This window comes from Chiloscyllium plagiosum, unplaced genomic scaffold, assembly GCF_037043375.1.
Source record: "Chiloscyllium plagiosum isolate Xiang-an unplaced genomic scaffold, Cpla_swu_hap1 HiC_scaffold_10, whole genome shotgun sequence".
In the NCBI taxonomy this organism is placed as follows: domain Eukaryota; kingdom Metazoa; phylum Chordata; class Chondrichthyes; order Orectolobiformes; family Hemiscylliidae; genus Chiloscyllium; species Chiloscyllium plagiosum.
This window is the reverse complement of record NW_028270148.1, coordinates 61,463,563-61,489,322: the sequence shown is the minus strand read 5'-3', so window position 1 is coordinate 61,489,322 and position 25,760 is coordinate 61,463,563. Positions and strand designations below refer to the sequence as shown.

Genomic DNA, 25,760 nt, shown 5'->3' with positions numbered 1-25,760 from the left:
AGATGTGACATTCTCCCTGATTTAGTTATGCAACTTCCCCACCTCTTTCACCTCCCTCTCTACCTCATCTAAAACAACAACAACCTGTACTGTTGACTCGCCAGTCCTGTCCCCTTCTCAACCAAGTGTCCGTAATGGCCATCACATCATAGAGCCTGAATCAGTGCATGGGATTAAGCTCATTTGCCTCACCCATAATACCCCTTACATTGAAAGAAAAACACTTTAGCCCACTGTGTTCATTTTCTTGTCTCTGCTTGGCTTTCCTTTCAGACTTACTGGTCCTAACATCTACCTTTCCCTCACTCCCTCTATTTGCTGACCTGCTGCTCTTGTTCCCAACCCCTATCATTTCAGTTTAAACCCTCTTGTGTAGCATTGCAAATCTCCTTGCAGAGGATATTGGTTCCCCTCCTGTTTAGATGTTCCTCTTGTATAGATCGCTCCTACCCGAGAAGAGATCCCAAAGATCAAAGAACCTGAAACCCTGTCCCATGCAGGGTTCCTTAGCCATGCATTTATTTGTCCTATATTTCCATACCTTGCCTCACTGGCATGTAACACTGGTAGTAATCCAGAAATTATTACTCTTGAGATCCTGCATTTCGGCCTCTTTCTTAACTCCATGCATTCACTCTGCAGGACTTCATCCCTCTAGGTAAAGTTGCCACAGTCACAGAGGATTGTTCTCTCATTAGAGGAACAGAGGTGATTAGGAGTTGCTTAACCTAAGGGTCACCACACCTCACATGAGGGAAAAGGTTGAGAAGTAGAGTCGGAGTTGTACAGCGTGGAAAAAGACCGTTTGGTCCAACTTGTCCATGCCTACCAGATATCCTAAATTAATCTAGTCCCATTTTGCCAGCATTTGGCCCATATCCCTCTAAATCTTTTCTATTCATAGAATCCCTACAGTGTGGAAGCTGGCCATTCAGCCCATCGAGTCCACACCAACCCTCCGAAGAGCATCCCATCCAGATCCACCCCCCACCCTATCACTGACCTAGCCTGCACATTCCTGAAAACTACAGGCAATTTAGCATGGCCAATCCACCCAAACTGCACATCTTTGAACTATGGGCGGAAACCCATGCAGACATGGAAAGAATATGCAAAGTCCACACAGGGCCACCAAGGCTGGAATTGAACCCAGGTTCTTGTGCTGGGCAGTGCTAACCACCGAGCCACCATGCTATCTGTACTCATCTAGATGCCTTTTAAATGTTGTAATTGTACCAGCCTCCAGCTTCCTCTGGCATCACATTCCACACACTCACCAGCCACTGCATGAAAAAGCTGCCCCTTATGTCTGTTTTAAATCTTTTCCCTCTCTCCTTCAACCTAAGCCCTCCAGTTCTGGACTTCCCACCTTGGTTATTCACCCTATCCATGCCCTTCGTGATTTTAAAAAACTTCTAGAAGGTCAGCCCTCTCCCTCTGATGCTCCAGGGAAAATAGCTCCAGCCTAATCAGCCTCTTCCTTAGCTTAAACTCTCCAACCCTGGCAACATTGTTGTAAATCTTTTCTGAACCGGGAGACCAGAATTGAAAGCAGTATTCCAAAAGTGGCCTAACCAATGTCCCGTACAGCCACAATATGACATCCCAACTCCAATAATCATAGCACTGACCAATAAAGGCAAGCATACCAAATTCCTTCAATATCCTGTCTACCTGCAACTCCACCTCCAAGAAACTATAAATATGCACCTCAAGGTCTTTGTTTGGCTACACTTCCCAGGATTTCTTCATTCCTGATGAAGGGCTAATGTCCGAAACGCTGATTCTCCTGCTCCTCGGATGCTGTCTGACCTGCTGTGCTTTTCCAGCACCACATTCCCAGCTCTGATCTGCAGTCCTCAGTTTCTCTAACACACCCCAGGGCCTTGCCATTAAGTGTATAGGTCCCTGCTCTGACTTGCCTTACCAACTCCTCACAGTTATCTAAATTTAAACTCTAACTGCCATTGGTCAGCCCATCAGATCAAGGTTCCATTGTACTCTGAGATAGTCTTCTTCATTGTTCACTACACACCAATTTTGATATCCTCTGCAAACTTATTTAAACTATAGTAAGAAATAAAGGCAAATTTAAAGGAAATTGTAAGTTAGAATTCTAAATGTTGACTTCTGCTGTAAACATTAATTACTATTATCAATGCATTATCACAGCAATTTATCTTTGAAAAACTATAATCTAAGAAATCAACCTATCTCCAAAAGATTTGCCAAGGATTACAATACTCAAATGCTTGGAACAAATTTTACAACATTTTTATACTTTTGTAGAACTGCCATTGACTAAAGACTCTGCGTTCATGGTAACCTCAGCTGGAGTGTGAAATGAATCCACACTGTTGGCATCACTCTGCATTGCAAACCAGCCATCCAGCCAACTGAGCTAATCGGGCATTAGCAGCAGAAGGTGTTTTCCTAACAAAAGCTATGAATTTCTGAATTTGTCTGCAGACTTCTGGTATTGTAACAGGACAAGTTGGGTTGTATTAATGGAGTTTGCATACAAATTCAATGAAAGCATCTATTAAGTTCAACTGAAATTAGGACTAAAACACAGTAATCTGCAAGTATTAATAGGTTCAAAACTTTGTAATATTATATCAGTGAAAAGTTTAAAATGTTTTGTTTTAAACTGTTATAGAAAAGATGTGATAATATGGTTTAGCTTGTTCTCAAAACGTAGATACATTTTTGGAAGACATCCAATTTGAACTCAAAATTTGGAATGAGGATTGTTTTGTCAGTATACTTTTTTTTGTGAAGAGGGTCTTAGAGAACTTTTCGTAGTTATTCCTCTCAAGACATTAGAAATTTAAAATGCCAGTTTGAGATTATCAGAAGATTTGAACAGTTTTTGAACAGAGCACAGGAAAGTATAACATAATGTGATCTGGGTGTTTGGCCCTTCTCAGACCAGCACAGTTAACTCTTTCAGCTGAGAGTTTTAAATCTTTTCACACACCTGTGTAATGAAATGTGTGATTTTGGACAGGACTAAACTCATTCTAAAAAGAACATGTTATTGCCAACCATTTATGCCAGTCTAAACTAATCTCATCTGTCTGCACATGGTCCTTCAATTCCTTTACTGTTCGTGTGTCTCTTTAAATGTGTCTTAAACTTTTAAGGTACAGCATCTCCTACTCCTTGGATGCTGCCTGACCTGCTGCGCTTTTCCAGCAACACATTTTCAGCTTCCCTTTGACAAAACCATGCTGATCCTTCCTCATTACCTTGAGTTTTCCCAGTTACATGGCTATGATCTCTTCAACAATTGATTCAAACACACTCCTCTTGACAAATATAATGCTAACTGGCCCATAGGGTTGTATTTTCTGCCTCCCTCCTTTCTTGAAAAAAGAGAAGTTATATTTGTTACTTTCCAATCTGATGCGGTCTTTCCTGAATTGAAGGAATTTTGGAAAATTACACCAAAGCATCTACTAAGTCACTAGCAATTGGTCTGCGATGCAGATTGATGTAAACAGTTTGGGTTCAATTCCCACACTGGCAGAGGTCATCACAAAGGACTCTCCTTCTCAATCTTTTACCTTACTTCACCCATGTTATTGACATTTTTTTATTACAAGCATCCAATATTTCTGCATTCTTTGTCTGACATTGTTAATGTTAAAGGGCCTGTAGAACACTCCCACTACTGACTTCTTTGACCTACTATTTTTCTTCTTCACCCAAACTTATTCTACATCCTGATCTCCTGAACACTGGAACAGAAGGCCATTCAGCCCTCGAGCCTTTTCTATCATTCAATGAGATCAGGGCTGATCTGTGACCTATCTCCAAATACCTGCCTTTGGCAAATATCCCTTAATACTTTAGCTTAATTTTTAAAAAAATCTCAGATTTAGAATGAACAAGAATCAATGTCATTTTTAATTACCGCACACATGCCATCCTTGATAAACAGTGCTACCTCTGTACCTGTACCTTGGTTCCATTCTTCTTGAATGCCATTCATCCCTTAATGTTCAGGACCCAATTCTTATCCTGTTGCAGCTACGTTTGTGTAATAGCTTTCAGACCATAGTGCACATTGAAGTAAATAACTATAAACTTGTTTGTTTTTACTATGAATGTTATGTGCAAATGTATTGGAGACTTAATTCCCTGAGGCCTTACTCATCGTGGCTAGTGACTTCAACCAACCAGGCCAACCTCTAGGGGGTGCTACCAAAATACCACCATCATGTCTCCTGCTCATTAGGGGGCCAAATATCCTTGACCATTGCTACACAGCCAAAGATGCCTATCAACCCACATCCCATTCGCAATTTGGAACATCAGATCACAACGCTAAGTTCTTCCCCCTAGTTTATAAGCAGAAGTTGAAACATGAGGACCCAGCACTGAGTATAATGCTGGTGTGAAGCAGCGGAACAGCTTCTCTGGCAATGTTTGGAATCGGTGGACTGGATCACATTCAAGAATTCGGCAGACAACCATGATAGGTATACCACCACCGTCACAGAGTGCATTAGCAAGTGCATGGAGGACTGTGTACCAAAGAAGTCCATCCTTGTGTTCCCCAACCAGAAACCTTGGATGAAGCAAGAAATCTATTGTCTACTGAAGGTCAGGCACGTAGAATTCAAGTTGGACAATCCTAAGCTTTTGTAGGAAATTCAGATACCATCTCTGCAAAGCCATTAGAGTTGGATCAAGTTAGAGACCAAAACTAACCACACTGATTCCAGCTGCCTGTAGCAAGGCCTACATATAATTGGATATAAAATGAGCAGAACAAAATAGTGGACAGAGATACATCCCCCTCTGATGCGCTCAATGTTTTTTATGCTCTGTTTGAGCAGGATGCCAGTGGTACGGTGTCACCTGCCCCATCTGGACGCACCTGCAGATGTCAGATCAGCCTTCATGAGCGTGAACTCAAGGAAAAGGACTGGCCCACATGGAGTTCCCAGTTGTGCCCTCAGTTCCTATGTGGACCAACTGGTGAGACTATTTGCAATTTCTTCTTGCTACAATCTGAAGTCCTCGCCTGCTTCAAAAAGTCCACCATCATCCTAGCACCAAAGAAAACACATGTAACATGTCTCAATGGCTACTGCCTGGTGGTTCTGACCTCCATAATTATGAAGTGTTTTGAGAGGTTAGTCATGATTCACATCAACTCTAGCCTCCCAGCCTGCTTCAATCCCTTGCAATTTGCCTACCAGGGTACCATGTTCATGGCAGATGCTATTTCCCTAGCCCATCTCTGGAGCATCTGGAAATTAAAGTTACCCATGTCAGGCTTTTACTTATCAACTACAGTTCCACCTTCAACACTTTAATCCCAACCAAACTAATCAGTAGACCCCCAGACCTAGATTTCAGGTCTGCCCTCTGTAACAGGATCCTCCGCTTGCTGACCCACAGACAGCAATCAATTAAGACAGACCACAGCTCCTCCTCCATGATAATCCTCAACACTAGTGTCCGGCAAGGCTACATACTCAGTCTCATACTGTACTTCCTATACACTCAATTGTGTGGCCAAATTTTGTCCAGACACCATCTACAAGTGTGCTGATGACACCAGCTTACAGGCTGGTTATCAAACAATGATGAGACAGAATGCTTCATGTCATGATGCAAAGGTAACAATCCCTCCTTCAATGTCAGTAAAACTAAAGAAGTGATTATCAACTTCAGGAGAAAAGGAGAATGACATTGTTCTATCTACATCAATGAAGCAGAGCTGTAGAGAATGGAGACCATCAAATTCCTCACACTGATAACCAACAATCTGTCCTGGTCCTCCCATGTAGATGAGATGGTCAAGAAGACCTCTTCTTTTTCTTTAGAAGGCTAAGGAAATTTGGTATGTTCATTAGGACCATCACCAACTTTTACAGGCGCACCATGGAAAGCATTCCATCTGGGTGCATCATGGCTTGGAGTACTCTAGGACTGTAAGAAACCATAAAGATGGCTTGCGTGATGGCCCAGACCATCACGCAAGCCAACTTCCCATCCATGGACACCATCTACACTTCTCTCTGCCAAGGAAAGGCAGCCAACATCATCAAAGAGCCCTCCCACTCTGGTTATACTTTCTTCCATCTCTTCTGTCAGGCAGAAGATACAGACGCTTAAACACGTACCAACAGGTTCAAAAACCTTCCTTGCTGTTATTAGACTGCTGAATGAACCTCCTGTAATTTAAAATCTAATGTTGATCCTGCTTTTGTGCACCTCCTGTGTGGCTGTAACCTTGTATGCTTTGCTCTGTCTAAATACCCTATGATCTATGTCTTCGTATGTTATGATCTGCCTGTGCCACAGTCAAAACAAAACTTTTTTAACTGTACTTAAGTACATGTGACAACAATAAATCAAATCAAATCATTCATATACAAAGGCTTTAGCTGTTTTCCTTTTTTGTAATTTTTGTGACATCTGCTCTTGATTTTTCGTGTATTCCTAAGTTTTTTTTAACCTCCGTTGTTCCTGCCATTCTCTGATTAGTCACCATTAGTATTTTCCTCTCCTATTTTGTCTCTACTCTTTGATACACCATGCCTTTTCATAATTGATCCCTTGACCTGTTGTTTGGTTCCCCCTCCCCCACAACAGCACAGCACATGTGTAGACCATCCCAATGATACAGACCACACTTTCCTCAGTTCTGGTGCCAATGGCACACAAAAGAGAACCCACTTCTCCTACACTAGCCTACACGTTCATCTCTCTGATTTTATGTACTCTATTCAAACTATTCTTACAGTAAAAACACTGCAGCAGTTCAAGACAGCTCACTACCACCTTCTCAAGGTCAGTTATGAATGGGCAATAAATGCTGGTGAAGTCAACGTCGCCCAGATCCCATGAGTGAATAAAAGAAATGCACGCAGCTCATGGATTTAATCCGGAGACTTCAACTTTTGTAGTTCTGCTTTCTAATTTAGTACTCACCTCTTCAAATTCTTTATGCAGAATCTCTTTCCTGCTTCCAGCTATGCTGTTCATCTCTGTGGACCATGACCACTGATCCTTCCCATCCCACTATTAGTTGCTTACCTGTGATGAGTAGACATCTCAAAACCAGCTGGTGGACAGACAACACAAACATCTGGACTGGCGCTCTTTTCTGAAGCTAGAGGTGTCAATCCTCCTCACTATATTAGCCCCTACTATGCCATTCATTGCTACTCCAACTTGAATGGCTTCCTGCACCATGGTCAGCTTGGTTATCTACCTGCAGCCTTACCCACACTATCTCCCCGACTTGCACCTCCGACCCTACTTTCAGCCAAACAGGCTGAGAGAACATTAAACCTATTCAACAATTTGCAGATCTTGACACTCTTATTAATGGGTCCCCCTACCTGTATCATTCGCACTATCAACTTCTTGTCCACTGACCAAATCCTGACTGGAATCCTATGTAGTATGATTGCCTCCTGGCACAATTAATCTAAAAGGTAAATATCATCCTTCCTGGTGCATCACAGCATCTATAGTTCAGTTTGCAGCTTTGAAACTCCTAACTGTTGCAGCTCACTTTAAACACTTACAGTAGAAATGCTTGCCCTGGATATCAAAGGTATTCAGGAGCTCTCATATGCTGCAGCCTTGTCAAATCACCTGCACTGTCATCCTTAATGAGTTTTAATTAGTTACGTTATTCACTTATATTGCTTACTACATATGTTATTAACTTTACCATCAATTTGTACACTACATTAAACTTAAATATTTAAAAAGCCTTAATTTATACATTATTCACCCACTGGGTTTCTTCCAGAGCCACAGTTTTTTTTTGGTATTTTAAACAAGTTTCAAAAACACAAGGAGGGAGCTGGAAGTTTTGAGCAGACAAAGTCTTTGAAAACAGGAGAACCCTGAATTGACGATGATCACTTGAATCTTCAATATAAGAACACTGTTTAAAATTACAAAGCCTAGATATAATTGTTACTGAAATTGTCTGATAAAATGACTTGATATAAATTGCTAATTCAAGCATGCAATAGGAAATTCAATTTAATTTTAACGGGTAAATAACTTAAATTTTAAATATTGAAATTTAAAATTAGAGCTAATGGAAAGCCTCAGTGGTTTCAATTTGTATCAACAAAAATAGTAAAAAGATTGCGAATAGATTTAATTATTAGTCAATTAATTGTTAGCCCACCAACACTTCTGCAGCTGTACGTAAGAGGAATTCTTGATTCTCTGCTGTTAATTTTAAATTTGGAATAATTTTAAAAGAATAAGTCAAATATAATCTAGCAAGTTACATTTGAGAAAATTGTACGTACTCTCATGAGAAAGAACAAACGAGCAAAGCTTGATAATGCTAGAACCCACATAGTAATAATGTTTGTTTTCCTGTTTTAAAGCTATTATGAAGACATGCTTTTCTTTAAATTGGACAGTAAAGTTTCTCCAGAGCTTCTGTATCAGTTATAATAGTAATTAATAGAAGGCGCACTTTGAGAAAACGAATAGTGAAAGGAAAAAAGTAAGATGGTATGAAATGGAAAGGACTAATGGTGGGTGTAGTTAAGTGGAATATATTCAATGAAATGAGAGTGTAGATAGAATTAAATGATTAATAATTTTCTCTTGAAGATTTGTGAGCCCTTGCCTATGAACTTTGTTTAAAAAGGGAACTGAACTAGATGATTTGGCCACCGTGTGGAACAGTGGGTCCACTTTAGAAAAGATTGGCTGAAAGTGTACAAAAGTGATTGTTATAACTGAAGTAACTAACAGTGTATTGTGTGGCACTATCACTGTACTAAATGTGACAGACTTCGAACATATCTAGCAAGTCAAGACTGGCCATCCACGAGGCTTTGTTGTCCATCAACGGTAGTAGAATTGTACTCCACCACAATCTGGAACCTCATGGCCTGGCACAACTCCCTTATCATCAAATCAGGGGTATCAACCTCGGTTCAATGGATAGTGCAGGAGGGCCAGCTAGGAGCAGCATCAGGAACACCTAAAAATGACGACATTCGTTATCATCACTTCACAGATGAAGATGATTTACTTCCACTCTCAGGAAGTGTCTGTAGGTGGCTGTACAGACCATGTGGTTTCTGCAGGCTCTGATAGACTTAGAGCAGGTCATCACCGGAAGAAGCAGGTGGGGCCTTGGTGTGGCAGTGTGCCCCTTATGCTTTTCTCTCCTGGTTTCCGCTTAGTCCTGAGGACAAGTCTTGTGGTGCTCGATGCCTTCACGGATACTCCTCCTCCACTTGTATGGTTTTGGGCTAGTGATTCCCAGGTGTCTATGGTAATGCTGCACTTCACCAGTGAGGCCTTGAGAGTAGCACTGAAGTGCTTCCTCTGTCTACCTGGGGCTTGTCTGCTGTTTCGAAGCTGGTAATAGAGCACCTGCCTGGGGAGTCTCTTGATTGGCATGTGGATGATGTGCCCAACCCTTTGAAACTAATTAAGAGTGGTCAGTGCCTCAATGCTGAGCATGTTGGCCTAGGCAAGGGTACTGGTGTTGGTATGTCTTTTCTTTTACTGCGGATTCACAGAATCTTGCACAGGCAGCATTGGTGATACTGCTCCAGTGCCTTGAGGTATCTGCTGTAGACAGTCCATGTCTCAGAGCCATACCTATAGGTGGGAACCACCACAGCTTTGTAAACCATGATCTTGGTGTTGGATCTGATGTCGTTGTCCTCAAACATGCTTTCCCTTGGTGGCTGAAGGCTGAGCTAGCACAGGTGGTGGTCCTCGATCTCTCATCAATAGGTGCTTTGGCCAACACGACAGTCCTGAGATATTGGAAGTGGTCAACATTCTCTTAAGACCTCCCAGTGGACCTTAATGATCAGGGGTTCACTCCACTATGCCGGGTCAGGTTAGTGGAGGACCTTCATCTTGTGAATGTTCAGGATAAGACCCCTGCTCTCATATGCCTCCGTAAAGGTGTTGACAATGGTCTAGAGTACATAAAAATGAGGTGTCAACCTGCTGAAGCTACCAAACAGGACTACTTGTATGCCAAACGGCATAAGCAGCAAGTGAGAGACAGAGCTAAGCAATCCCGCAACCAACAGGTCAGATCTAAGCTTTGCAGTCCTGACAGATCCAGCCCTGAATGATGGTGGACAATTAAGCAACTAATTAGAGAAGAAGGCTCCACAAATGTCATCATACTCAATGATGGAAGAGCCTAACACATCTGTGCAAAAGATAAGGCTAAAGCATTCACAGTAATCTTCAGCCAGAAGTATCAATTGGATGATCCATCTTGACCTCCTCCAGTTGTCCACTGCATGACCGATACCAGTATTCAGCCAATTCGGTTCACTTCAGGTGATATCAAAAAATGGTTGGAACACTGGGTATAGAACAGAATAGATTAGAATCCCTATCGTGTGAAGCAGGCTATTCAGCCCATCAAGTCCACACTAATCCTCTGAAGAGCATCCCACCCAGACCTACCTCCCTACCCTATCCTTGTAACTCTACATTTCCTATGGCGGATCAACCTAACATGCACATCTTTGTGACTGTGGGAGCAAACTGGAGCACCCGGAGGAAACCCATGCAGACGTGGGGAGAATGTTCAAATTTCACACAGTCCGTCAGCCGAAGGTGGAATTGAACCTGGCGCTGTGAAGCAGCAGTGCTAACCACTGAGCCACGATGCGGCCTCCTTTTAAACCTAATGCACCTCCTATTCCAGGTGGTCTCCCATCCAAGTCCTAACGAGGCCTGAGTCTGCTTAGCTTCTGAGATCAGATGAGATCAGGCATTTTTTAGACAAGTATGGTTGCAGGCTCCAAAGGCAATGGGTCCTGACGCTATTCTGACAATAGTACCGAAAACTTGTCCTTCAGAATTTACCACTCCCCTGGCCAAGCCGTTCCAGTGCAGTTACAACATTGCCATCTGCTCAACAATGTGAAAATGTGTGTCCTGTACAAAAGCAAGGTCAAATTCAACCTGGACAATTACTGCCCCATCAGTCTACTCTCGATCATCAGCAAAGTAATGGAAGGTGTCATCAACAGTACAATCAAGCAGCACCTATTCAGCAATAACCCGCTCAGTGACGTTGAGTTTGGGGTTCCGTCAGCTCTTGACCTCATTACGGCCTTGGTTCCAATACAGGCAAAAGAGCTGAATTCCAGAGGTAAGGTGAGAGTGACAGCCCTTGTCATCAGGGCTGCATTTGACCAAGTGTGGCATCGAAGAGCCCTAGCAAAACTGGAATCAATGGGCATCAGGGGCAAACTCTCCACTGGTTGGAGTTGTACTTGGGAAGATGGTTGCGGTTGTTGGAGGTCAGTTATCTCGGCTCCAGGACATCTCTGCAATAGTTCCTTATGGTAGTGTCCTCGGCCCAACAATCTTTAGCTGCTTCATCAATGACCATCATAAGATCAAAAATTTGGATGTTCATCAATAATTGCACAATGCTCTACACCATTTCCAAATCCTCAGATACTGAAACAATCCATGTTCAAATGCAACAAGATCTGGATGATATCAAGGCTTGGGCTGACAAATGACAAGTAACATTCGCGCCATACAAATGCCAGTCAATGGCTATCTCAAATAAGAGACAATCTAACAACTTCCCCTGAGTGCCCACAATCAACATCCTGGGGGCTACCATTAACCAGAAATTTACTGGAATCATTACATAAACACTGGCTACAAGAGCAGGTCACAGGCTAGGAATATTGTACATAGAACAATACAGCAAAGAACAGGCTCTTCAGACCTTGATGTTGAACTATTCTCAGCTCATCCCCTACACTATCCAATCATCATCCATGTGCTTATCCAAGGATTGTTTAAATTTCTCTAATGTGGCTGAGTTAACTACATTGGCAGGTAGGGCATTCCACGCCCTTACCTCTGAGTAAAGAACCTACTTCTGACATCTGTCTTAAATCTATCACCTCTCAATTTGTAGTTATTCCCCTTTATACAAGCTGACGCCATCATCCTAGGAAAAAGACTTTCACTGTTAACCCTATGTAATCCTTTGATCATCTTGTATGTTTCTATCAAATCCTCTCTTAGGTCTGTTCTCACTGGAAAGAATGAGGCTAAGTTTCTCAGCCTTTCCCCATAAGACCTTCCCTCCAGACCAGGCATCATCCTGGTAAATCTCCTCTGTACCTTTTTTCCAATGCTTCCACATCCTTCCTGAAATATGGCGACCAGAACTGTACACACTATTCCAAGTGCAGCCGCACTAGCTTGGTAACTCATCACCTGTCTCTCCAAATCTTGTCCAGCAGCTACAAGGTACAAGTCAGGAGTGTGATGAAATACTCCAAACTTACCTGGATGGGGTCAGCTCAAACAACACTCAAGAAATTTGACCGGCATCCCATCCACAAGCACTCACTTCTTCCATCACTGATGCTCGGTAACAGCAGGGTGTACTGTTTATAAAGATCCATGCAGAAATTCGTCAAAGATCTTTAAACAGCTCCTTCCAAACCCCTTACCACTTCCATCTAAGATAAGGGTAGCAGATACATGGGAACACCACCAAGCCATTCAGTATCCTGGATCAACCTACTGTGTGGACTGTGGAGATTCAAGAAGGCAACTCACCACATTCTGAAGGGAAAGTAAGAATAGACAATAAATGCTGGCAACCAGCAATGCTCATGTGCCATGAGTGAATAAATGAAACAAAATCCTTTTAGACTGTCAAGAGTTTCAAAGAACTTCCTAAAAAAATAGTTAGGTGCTTGTTTTGGACCTGTGCAGACTCGATAGTCTGAAGGGCCTTTTCCTATACTGTAGACGTTTATAACTCTGACTAACAGATGTGTTAGAAGTTTAGTGAAACATTTAAATTAAAATTTCCATATAAATTAGGAAGGTAAAATTAGTAATTTGAAGGTACCTGTTCACAAAAAATCATCATACAATCTATACTCTAGACTGATTTCTCAAATTATGAATGAGAATTCCTTTCAATAATTACATCATCAATAGATTTATAACATTCTTTTCTGTCAGGATACTTCCTGAGTTACATTCAAGCTGCATAATGTGAGTTGACATGGAGAAGAAAGCCACAAAGTTGAGAGATATGAGTTTGCATTGAGTTGGCATAAGGGCTATCAACAGCCATGGGGATGACTGTATGCATGAGCCATAAGGGGGCCATTGGGAGTTGATATAACAGCAATCGCTGGCATGGGTTGTGGGGGCAGGTACAGGGCACTGGTTGGCATGGGGTTGAGGGACCGTGCAGGTTGATATGGGTTGGCATGAATGTGGCATGGGGAATGATTGGTGAGAGCAGGAAAGATAGAATTGTAGGGTGATAAGCACACAAGAGGCCTTCAGCCTATTGAGTCTGCACTGAACTATGTACACCAATTCCACTCTTCAGAATTTGGCCCATAGCCTTGAATGTAATGACATTTTAAGTGCTCATCCATGTACCTTTTAAAGATTGTGACATTTCCTGCCACACACTGAATTCCTGGGCAGTGCATTCCAGATCTGTTCCCTATCCAGGAAAAAGTGAGGACTGCAGATGCTGGAAACCAGAGTTTAGATCAGAATGGTGCTGGAAAAGCACAGCAGGTCAGGCAGCATCCAAGGAGCAGGAAAATCGACGTTTTGAGCAAAAGCCCTTCATCAGGAATAGAGATAGGAAGCCTCCAGGGATATCTCTCCACCCCGGAGGCTTCCTGCCTATATTCCTGATGAAGAGCCCGAAACGTCGATTTTCCTGCTCCTCGGATGCTGCCTGACCTGCTGTGCTTTTCTTCCCTATCCACCCCATCCACACCAATCATAAACTTACATGCTTCAATCAGGTCCCCTTTCAACCAGATGATATTTGAATCTTTATTTTTAAACTCTTAATCCATTGCCTGAGCCTCCAGGCTGGCTTTCCACTCAGCCTGTCTTGCGAATTGCCAGTCTGCCAAGTGGCCTGACTCCCAATCCAAACTGTTTGGCCCAGCTAAAAATGGGAAGTGCAGGTGGCCATTTTTAATGATCAGGTTTGATAAGCCACAATTTCTCCTGATTCTGTGCACCCAACCTAGGAACAAAATCTGGGGCCAAAAAGAGAAGTGGCAAGAAAATTCTGCGAACAATTTCCTTACGGCAATTATCTTCCAAATGCAACTCAGCCCCTAGAAATCCTGGGTGTCCAATTTATAAAGATGGTCAAATGATAGTATGTTATCCACGCATGAATACAGAGAAATTAGAATAGTTAGGTGCTTGTTTGGACCTGTGCAGACTCGATAGTCTGAAGGGCCTTTTCCTATACTGTAGACGTTTATCACTCTGACTAACAGGTGTGTTAGAAGTTTAGTGAAACATTTAAATTAAACTTCCGTATAAATTAGGAAGGTAAAATCACCATATCCTCCCAGACCATAGGGTTGTTCTCTCACTTGAGAGAGAGAGATGACTGGTGGGGGTTTAACTTGAGGGTCACCACACCTCTTGCAAGGGGAGAGGTTGAGAAGGACAATCTTTCATGGTAACCTCAGCCACTTTGAGAATTGAACCCATGCTACTGGCGTTATTACACATTACAAACCAGCCATTCAGCCAGTGAGCTACTGAAAGAGAATTCCCAGGAACATTCACTGGGAAAGGTCACTGAACCCAAAACATTAACTCTGATTTCTCTCCACAGATGCTGCCAGATATGCTGAGCCTTTCCAGCAATTTCTGCTTTTGTTTCCAATTTCCAGTATCCACAGTTCTTTTGTTTTTTACATTTCTAAAGGAGGTGTCTACCTTCTAGTTTGCACGTCATGTGCATCAGATCAAGTTGTATAAAATCAACTTTTCTAAATTATTAAGAAATTTCCTTTCACTCAGTTTCCCCATCAAAAATGTGTGAACTGGGGAAAGATCTCATGCAATTGAGCTCTTCAATTCTGAAATCAATAGCACTCCTTTATGCCTGAAATTCAGTTGTTATCAATTTTAAAATGTAATGCTCAAAATGAATACTTAGATGAGTCACCCACTATTTGAACATTCAAAAGGGAATACTTTCAAAACTGGTTAAAATCCTGTCAAGTATTTTCTAAAATTTTGGATGATAAGCTTCATGTGACATTTTTGACTGTGTTTTGCTTGATCATTAAATGACTCCACTACATGTGAATTTCAAGTTTCCAAAACTGATGCAATGATGTTTGATGTCTAATCAGCTGTTAATAAAAGATAATTGATATCACTGAAAATGCTTAAAAGAGCTCAGGATTTGGTTACCTCCACCAATTTTTTCTTCTTGTTAAGATTATTCTTTTGTAGTTTCTCTGGTTGAGGAGTGGCTCTGCTGACTGGTGGTCTGCAAATAAATTGACAGAAAATGTAACTGTGCAACTGCCTGATAAATTCATTGTGTGGTTTATTACTAACTAGAGATCAAGATTTGGAAAAACTCTCGATTTAAAAAGTGTTTTAATTAAAGCTTAGTGGTGGACCAATCAAATCATATCTGGAACAGAGAGACTTACACTTATCTTTTTCAAAAATATAAAAGTTACGGTCGAGGTTGTCTCCATAGAGGAAATCTGGTTTTGTCCATAACAACTGCATCATTAGGATGTTTTTCTTTGGTATATTCTTTTAGTTTATCATGCATCTCTTTGCGCCACCTGTAGATTGCACATAACCTGCACCAAATCTGGCCACTACTTTGGTAAATGTGGCTTAAAGTGTCATTTGGGCACTCTGCTTCCAAACACCTCACTTATTAGCAAGTTCACCATTTAGTTTCAGAATCTGTTTTGTTCTTGCACTTTGAGTTTAGTTTCATGTCATTTACTTCTTCCAAAATACTCGAACCTCAGTCTCTGCAAGGCTATAAATATGCAAAATTCATTTAAGTTTGAAGATGGAAATAATATTATTCTAATAAGAAGACACAGTGCACATCCTTTTATTGAAGACCTGCTACTTAAATATGTGTGTTCGCTGTGAAACAAATGTTGTATAAGTAACCAAAATGTCATTCAAACAAGAAGTCAACCCAAAATTAACCAAAGTTTTTGATAGTGGCTGCCTTTCTGCTGTTGTCATTTACACCTCTTTGAGATCCAATTTTATTTCTTTATTTGTGCCATGACTACTTTCCTTTATCTTACTTTGTCTCTTAATGTCATTTTATAACTCCTGTTTTCCATCTTATGTCAGACTTTTCCTTTTGTTCCTTCCATGCCTTTGCATTTACTTAAACTAGCTTTTTCTATTAAAATGTACGGAGAAATCTTAACGGGGGGGTGAGGAGGTGAGATTAAGTTCAGATGGTGATGAAATGGGTAACCAATTGAGTACTTAAAGCTGCATTGGACCCATCAACTTCTGGGGTTCACATGGTTAAGAACAGACAGTGAAACTATTCCATGGAAGTTTAACATGTCAGAAGAGTTAGTAAGACTGGACAACCTAAATTTAATCTACTTTTGTGCTATAACATTGGTATATGGGCTTCCTGAGCCTCGGGAAACCTGGCGGATTCAGTACTTGTGGCCAGCTCAGCCATGAGGAAACGGCTGGTCCCTTCATAGCATGCAGTGAATGAGGAGGAGCAGGAATGCTTGCTTGTATCTACAAAATGTGAGACTGGGCATTAGACCAATCAGCCTGATTGGAAACCATGTTTGTCAGTTCGGCTAACTTCCAGACAGGAACCTGACCCAGCTAAAAGCCATATGTGGGGAAATTCAGACTTCCAAGTCTTCTGCTTGCTATCAGACCTGCCATTTCCCCTCAAGTTTATTGGCAAGTAACAGATAGCATCTGTGAAACAAGAAACAGAGATATCTGGACTGAGTAGTTCCAGTTTAAAGTAAATTACATTTAATTTCAGATTTCCAGCATTTGCAATATTTTGCTTTTGCAAAACTTAATGGTAATAAGTCCACTACATTGCCGCATAGCTATGCTCCCCATTAGTGAAGCCCAAGAAAGAAAATATGGGCTACTATTGCTCTTGATTTTAATTCCCAACCACCTACTCTCCACATGTTTCCCATTACTTAACTCTCCCTATGAACATAGAGTGTCAATTCAGCCCACCAAGCTTTGTTGGCCCTAAGCCAGCAAAGTACCCCTGAACACCTATCTTTAATGTGTAACTAGACAAGGAACATTACTGAGATTTATCCTAAAGGACACGGCTTTCTAGTGCAACTCATGTAATTTGGTGCTTTGTTGGCTTTCTATGAGGTATTAAATTTCTTTCTTAGATCTTGGATCACCCTTCCTGCATATATGGGAGCAATATTGGACTTATATTCAGTTATTACCAAGTCAATGATCAGTGAAAGTAATCTTAACCCTGAGCACCTCTCTTAGTTCCTTACTTAACCTTGTTTGGTCCAGTCAATAGAGATTATTTTAAAGCTTCTTGTAATCAACAATATTGGCCTATAAATGAAACAGTGGCTAATCATTCTGTTTTTATACAATCCAAATGTTCATATTTACTTATGGAGTAATGTGAACAATGAAAGTATATAGAGTTATTTTTACACAACACATTCAGGATACGAACTACTGAAAATTTAGAAAATAAGACTGGTGATGTACCTGGATCCCCTTGACAGCAGCAAATAAATTTAAGTGAAAAGAATTAGTATAATTAGGAAAATTATGTAAAATAACTGAACACATGCACAAGCATTTTCATCAGTTTCAACCAACATTCCTGTATTGCACAAACCATGCTTCTCAATCATGCCAGCAAATAAAACCAAAAATCAGATTGTACCAGTCTACAAATTCAGAAAACCCATACCCTGATATCACTGGGAAAATTCTGCACTAAGCTCCTATAAAATAAGGAGGAAACAAAGAGGAAGCTATGTCAATGCTTCCTATGAGCACTGGGTTCATTTAACCCTCAATAATCAGTACTCAATAATACTTACTGCACTTGCAATTTCTGAAATGAAAAGGTGAATAATACTAAATTATTAAATAATAGAATCATAGAAGAAAGTAACTGGCAGCTGCTGGTGTAATTAGTATATTTAATCAAAGTAACTATTCCTTAGGTAACCTATCCAAAAAAATCCTGTATGAAAATTCTTGTTCTGTGCTGTACATCTCTATGACTCTATATCCAAAAATTTTTTCATAGTCTGAAAGATGAAGAACTACGCAGTATTTCTCAACTTAATTTTACCATACATTACTTAATGTAGGTAAGGTAAAATTAAATTAACATATGTTGTAATTTTTCATCTTTCAAACTATGAAAGAATGTTTGTATTCCTTACAAGAATTTTCATACAGGTTTTTCTGGATAATTACCAAACATGGTATTCATAGATTAATCTCTAAATATTGATAAATTAGAAAGTAATAGCAAGTTACTAGGGCTGTAACCAAGTGGTTGAAGACTGGATGAATTATAGGGAAGTATTAATCTGGAGAAATTTTGCAATGTATTATATCTGATTCTAAATAATTAGCTACAGTTCACAAAACATCATACAGCCAACTCTCCATTATGGAGAGACAATTGGTAATGCTTAATTTGAGTGAGTACAATTCTGCAAGTATAGAGCAAGGCAAGAAGGCAGGCCTCCATAAACTAACATAGCTAAAGCAGTCAGCACCAGTGCACTGTCAGTATCATTTTGCACCTCATTTTTACTTTCTCTCAGCATTTGGAAAACAGTGACAGGATTGGGCAGAGTCAGCATGGCTTTATGAAAGGAAAATCATGCTTTGCAAATTTACTGGAAGTTTGAGGATCTAACTAGTTGAGTAGATAAAGGGGAACAAGTAAACGTGCTTTATTGGACTTTCAGAATGGTTTCACTAAGGTCCCAATAAGAGATGAGCATGCAAAATTAAAATTCATGGGGTTGGGTATAATGGATTGAGAACTGGCTGGCAGAAAGGAAACAAATATGAGGAATAAATGGACCATTTTCCAAGTGACACCCAGTGATGTACAGCATGGATCAATAGTTGGACCCCAGTTATTCACAATGTCTACTAATAATTTAGATGAGGGAACTGAACATATTTTCTCAGCAATCTCAGTTCTCAATGAGTAGGTTGATTGTCTCCTAATGTTGCATTTTTGAAAACTGTCTATTTATTTCTAAGCTCCAATACAATTAATGTCAAGAATAGCCAATCATCAACTACTCTCCCTGGATGAAAGGGTAATTTGTTTCATGTTGCTAGGAGGAAGGTAGCAGTAGAACTCAATTTTGAGATCAGGTTACAGATGTTCCTAGAAATAAATGAGTGTCTCAGATAGACAGTAGAAGATCTGTCAGAGGGAAAAGGCTATTTGCCTTTTCAAGGCACCATAGTCTGATGTGGGAGAGATTTAGACACATTCTGCAGCCATCACAGGATTCCAGGAAATTCATGCTAGCATGAGAAGAATGATATGAATGGGCTTTCATATGTTTTTCCCATTTATTTTCAGGATATGGTCATCACTGGCTAGGCCAGCTTTTATTGCCCATCCCAAATTGCACTTGAGAAGCTGAGTGTTAAGCTGCTTTCTTGAGTGTCTGCAATCTTTGGGGCTTATATGCATCCATAGTGCTGTTCGTAAGAGAGTGGTACTGGGTGAAGGGTTTTAGAAACTCTCCAAAATCTGTGGAAAGCACTTAGAGATAGTCACTCTATGTTCTTGCTTGACAAAGTGGGGATGCAGAAATCCTTTGGATGCTGGGAACAAGTTATGAGAATTGTCATTCCATGGTGTAATATGTAGTAAGTCTAGAGGAATGTTCTTTTCTGTAGTTCAAAATAAAAGTTGCCTACACAAAATAAAATAGTATGCAATCAATAGCACTTTCAGTCAGTTGTTTTACAAAATTTTAGAGTATGAAATCTTGTGTATTTTTTCAGCTCTCAATGGAAGTTCAAATATCTTTTGAAGTATTTTCAATCCCTTTAATGATAACAATACAATACACTATATTTTAAGAAAACTCAAAGATATTTTATTGTGTCAAAATGTCAAAACCAGAATGCACAATATAATATACAGTGACAATGTTTTTATATTAATATAATATAGAATTATAAAATTATATTTATAATTAAATATACACATAATACTTACTTGACAATTCCCTGCCTCCAAAGGAAAGCAAGTTAAAACATAATACAATATTAAGTGTTTCTTAGCAAATGTTCAAATTTTTAAAGTAATTGCACAATGACTGAATCTATTAAGAGATCTGTTTTCAGGTAGAAAATTTGCTAAACAGGTGAGGAAGACATTTGTGTCATTTTATTTACTTTATTCAAATTTGTATAATCTTATTCAGTAGGCAAGATAGCTTAAGTCTACTGTTAGCTAATGCTGGTAATAATTAAATCTGTAGCAAGGAGTCGGACACCAACATTTTAATCAGTGTGCTTTGCCACGTTACAAGACAGTCTGATGACATTGATACTATCTTGAATGTGTTACGCTGATGTAGCTTAACACTTGAAATTCTTGATTTGTGTGAAATGAAATGGTGGATTTTTGTTATTTGAAATCAAGTATGGTTTAGACTTAATCATGAGGAGAAACAAATTCATGTTGATCATCTACTTCGATATAAATCCATCACTTTTTATTACTGTGCAGCATTTTTATATTACAGATATCAGAGAGTTGTAGTCAGGCAGTTTACTAGTTGAAATAATATTTGTCAAAACATGGTCAGCAGACTAATTTAAATGCTGATTTATTTACAGCAGAAGCAGCAGCCTAGAGATACTTGAACATAGAAATCTATTAATTTTACCGACACTTCGTATTCAAAGCATTCAGTAACGGAGTTAACAACTACAGTGTTTTCGCATACTACTATACTATTCAAAACATCAAACAAAACGTTTAGAGCAATAGAATAGATAGATTTGATTTGAAAGATGTTCTTTGAATAGAATTCAAATGTTGCAAATGCAACAATGGAAAAAAAATCAAATCAGTATATCTTTAATCACATCACAGCAAAAGAGTTGTTTAGTAACTGACCTTAAAGATTTTTCACTAAAAAAACTGTCAATTCATTTAAGCAGCAAAGTGAAACAAAGAATTATTACTTCCTAATTACCAACTACAAATTTATTTCAAGACTACTTAAATCTATTTCATTGAAGAACACTTTAATTTCAGAATTTCCAGATATTGTATTAATCATGAGTAAAGCTCTTAATTCTATACCAAATATCAAAATATACGATACTTCCGTAAGCTCTCTTTACACAATATGCATTGTTCAAAATTTTCTCTGCTTGTCCTTGGAACAAGCAAATTAGACAAAGAAAAGTTAGTGGATGCGATCTATTTGTATTTCCAGAAGGCCTTTGACAAGGTTCTACACAGGAGGCTGCTAAACAAGATAAGAACTCATAGATTAGGGGCAAGGTACTGGCATGGTTAAAGGATTGACTGACTGACTGAAGGCAGAGGATAAACAGGTATTTTTTTGGATGGCAGCTGGTAACTAGTGGAGTTCCACAAGGCTATGTAACTATTCATGTTATACTTTAATGACTGGCTGAAGGAACTGAGGGAATTGTTGCTAGGTTTGCAGATGACATAAAGATAGGTGGAGGGCAGGAAGTGCTGAGGTAGCAGGTATGCTGCAGAGGATTTGGACAGGCTCGGAGAGTGGACAAGGAAGTGGCAGATGGAATACAATGTGGGAAAATGTGAGGTTATACACTTTGGTAGGAAGAACAGAGGCATAGACTATTTTCTAAATGGGCCAAAACATGTGGTGCTGGAAAAGCACAGCAGGTCAGGCATGATGAAGCATTCCTAATGAAGGGTTTATGCCTAAAATGTCAACTCTCCTGCTCCTCGGATGCTGCCTGACCTGCTGTGATTTTCCAGCACCACGCTTTTTGACTCTGACTCTCTAGCATCTGCAGTCCTCACTTTCTCTCATTCTCTAAATGGGAAAGGCTACAGAAATCTGAAGCACAAAGGGACTTGGGATGCCGAGTTCAGGATTCTCTTAAGATTGACATGCAGGTTCAGTTCACAGTTAGGAGGGCAAATGTAATATTGAACAGAAGGATACTGCTGAGGATGTATAAGGCTCTGGTCAGACCGCACGTGGAGTATTACATGCAGTTTTGGGATCTATATCGAAGGAAGGATGTACTGTTGTTGGAGGGGGTACAGAGAGGTTTATGAGAATAATTCCAGGGATGAAAAGCTTGTCATATGAGAAGCGGTTTCAGGGTGGTTCAGTACTTGGAGTTTAGAAGGAAAAGGAGAGATCTAATTGAAACACAAAATATTGAGAGGCCTGGATTGAGCAGATGTGTTCTTCTGTTCCCTTTCCACACCTTGCGGTCTACGTGGGAGACAAAGCTTGTGCTTATGTTGGTTCTTGTATCTGTTCTTTTTCCTGAAACAAATTATGAACCTGCTTCTAGGAGATATAACTTGAGAATCACCACCCCACATTAAGCAGGAATGACCAGGAGATTCTTCTGTTATAACTACCTGCTTTAGGGTGTAGGTTTGCTCGCTGAGCTGTAGGTTTGATATCCAGACATTTCATTACCTGGCTAGGTAACATCATCAGTGGCGACCTCCAAGTGAAGCGAAGCTGTTGTCTCCTGCTTTCTATTTATATGTTTATCCTGGATGGGGTTCCTGGGGTTTGTGGTGATGTCATTTCCTGTTCGTTTTCTAAGGGGTTAATAGATGGTATCTAGATCTATATGTTTGTTTATGGCATTGTGGTTGGAGTGCCAGGCCTCTAGGAATTCTCTGGCATGTCTTTGCTTAGCCAGTCCCAGGATAGATGTGTTACCCCAGTCGAAATGGTGTTTTTTTTCATCTGTGTGTAGGGCTACGAGGGAGAGAGGATCATGTATTTTTGTGGCTAGCTGGTGTTCGTGTATCCTGGTGGCTAACTTTCTTCCTGTTTGTCCTATATAGTGTTTGTGGCAGTCCTTGCATGGAATTTTGGAGAAGCCGTTGGTTTTGTCCATGGGTTGTACTGGGTCTTTTAAGTTTGTTAGTCTTTGTCTGAGAGTGTTGGTGGGTTTGTGTGCTACTAGGATTCCGAGGGGTCTTAGTAGTCTGGCTGTCATTTCTGAAACTTTTTTGATGTATGGTAAGGTGGTTAGGGTTTCTGGCTGTGTTTGGTCTGCTTGTCGTGGTTTGTTCTTGAGACTCGCATTCCTGGACATCACAGTCGAAAGAAAGGACAATGAAGAACTACAGAAAACTGACAAACACTGACCAAATACTTAACTACACCAGCAACCATCCCAACACACACAAACAAAGCTGTATGAGAACACTATTCCAACGAGCCACCACAAACTGCAGCACAGACGAACTTTGGAAAACAGAGGAGAACCACCTATACAACGTATTCAAGAAGAATGGATACTCAAAAAATACAGTGCGCAGATTCCTCAAGAACAAACCACAATAAGCAGATCAAACACAGCCAGAAACCCTAACCACCTTACCATACACCAAAGAAGTTTCAGAAATGACAGCCAGTCTACTAAGATCCTTCGCTTCACTTGGAGGTCGCCACTGATGTTACCTAGCCAGGTAATGAAATGTCTGGATATAAAACCTACAGCTCAGCGAGCAAACCTACACCCTAAACCTCAACCTGAGCTACAAACCTTCACAAACTTTGCATAACTACCTGCCACTGGTATTGTGGAAGGGTCCACACATTGAGAGTGAAGTTTTTCGGCTATGTTACGAATGCACTTTCCATGACCATTAAGTCTTGGAGTGGACTGAAACTCAGAACTAAGTCAGAAGAAAGGAGACTATACACTGCACCACAACACCTCTTATCCGTTGTGTACATAAGAACAACTGTCAGTCAAAATCACTGAATAGCAATAACTACTAACTGGATTCCAGCATAAATTTTCCAAAATAAACCCCAAGAATCATACAAATATTTGCAATGCTTTTTTTTTAAAAAAAAATTAAACATATTACATCTTATAAATATAATTCTAAGGCATGTAAATGGATGCTATCAAGAAATTTTACAGTTGTTGAATTGGGGATTTGCCTTCATAATGTCTTGGTCTGCAGGAAAGCAGTGCAGAGTTGTGACAACTGATCAAAGAATACTTAAGTACCAAACAGGATTGGATTGGCACATGCAAGATCAATCATTGTCAGTCATGGTCTAAAGCTTTGCTGCACTTCATTGTAAGTAAGGCACAATGTTAACTTCTGGGAAGCATTATGAATTGGCATAGATAGCCAAATTCTCATAATAGGATTTCATGAAATACCACATTGGTTTGAGTGGTCAGAGTGGAAATTGAGTAATGCCATTTTTCTGAAAAATGCACCAAGTATTTCCCTCACAACTCATGTCCTTTCCTTTAACAAACTTGCCAAAGGCTACCAGGCTTTGGCTTCTATCTTTAATAATCTTCTTCATTCATAGCCCTCACAAATATTTTCTCCTACAACTATTCTGTTCTTCAGATTTATTAAATGTTGGAGTGACATGTTGGTATGTTAGTTTCCTTTTGCCACATGTAATGGCTTGTATGTTGAATAAGAATTAAAAATCCACTGCAGATCCTAAAATTTAGTTTGAAAAACTGTTGAGACTGTTGTAGATGCAAAATATTAAATATGTTCAGTAAGTTTTTGTTTATGCATGAAATCTGTCCTAAAATAAAGAACATTGTTTATATACCTCAAGTAATGTAAAGTTGTTAAGGTTTAAGACAGTTATGTTTATTCTAAGAGTGTTCAAACTATTAGAATATCTAAGAAGTATTATTTAATTTGTGCTGTGAATTTTCTGTGGAAAATATAGATGATAAAATTTTCCATTAAGAACATGCAAAAGAACTAAACCAAAGTGTAATAAAAATGAGAACAATTATTAACTTTTACACGATATAATCAACATTGCCAATAAGGTGGATTTTCAAAGCAATAATGTACCTTTCTTCTGTTGAGACTTCTTTTGGTTGAAGATGTGGCTTTGTGCCTGACATCTCCCTGATACTAACTGCATAGATCTTGGTTGTGTAATCGATGGACTTCTCTTTTGCAACATCACTGTCATAGCCTAGAAAAATGTAGAATCAATTGTCGAAAAATAATAATGAAAAGTAATCTTCTTCTGTTTTATGTTCAGACACAGAATTGGCCTCATTGACGCTGTATTATCTTGGTAAAGATCTATGGAGCTGGTAAATAAGAAAGAGTAAGTTTCCGTATAAGTGGTGATCTTTTAAAGTGATTGAAATGTCAAAGAATGACTCGAAACAATAAGAAAAGATGCCACTAAGATGACTATTACTGTTAAACTAATCAGGAATTGGGGATACACCACCAAGTCAATCCATGTTTCATCATGAATGGTTCATGCACTAACAAGACAATTGGAATTCAAGATTATCCTAATCATGGCTGGGCATAATGGCTAGTAAGTGTTCATAAGGCTTAGTTCTAAGTGGTACTGTGTATTAAAAGAAAAAGACAGAAGGATAAATTTAGTCAATGGGAGCACAGCTATAACCCAAGACAATTAGAAATTGAGAGCTGGTTTTATACTGTGAATTGATTGAGTCCACTGCTTTTATTTAGAATTTTTTTGTGCTTGTTGTGATAACTTAAATTTGTGAAACCTCTTCAGACTTCTACTCGAAGTGGTCTTATAATTAGTCAGAACCAGAGGCATAATAGATAGACTTGTGATTGACTTAAGTTATCCAATTCAATTGAATTGAATTCCAAAATCCTACAATACACTGTCACAACCATTACGGAA

At 39.7% G+C, this 25,760-nt stretch overlaps 1 protein-coding gene across 2 annotated transcripts in view; it reads right to left on the bottom strand.

Annotated features, from left to right (window-relative positions):
• Positions 1-25,760, bottom strand: part of eml6 (EMAP like 6) — a 524,201-nt gene that overhangs the window by 126,148 nt on the left and 372,293 nt on the right. For both annotated transcript variants that reach the window (XM_087991388.1, XM_043695965.2), the window contains exons 27-28: positions 24,929-25,055; positions 15,244-15,322 (exon numbers count right to left, since the gene is read on the bottom strand). In XM_087991388.1, the coding sequence (XP_087847514.1) occupies positions 15,244-15,322; positions 24,929-25,055 (206 nt within the window). The remainder of the gene's footprint in view (positions 1-15,243; positions 15,323-24,928; positions 25,056-25,760) is intronic.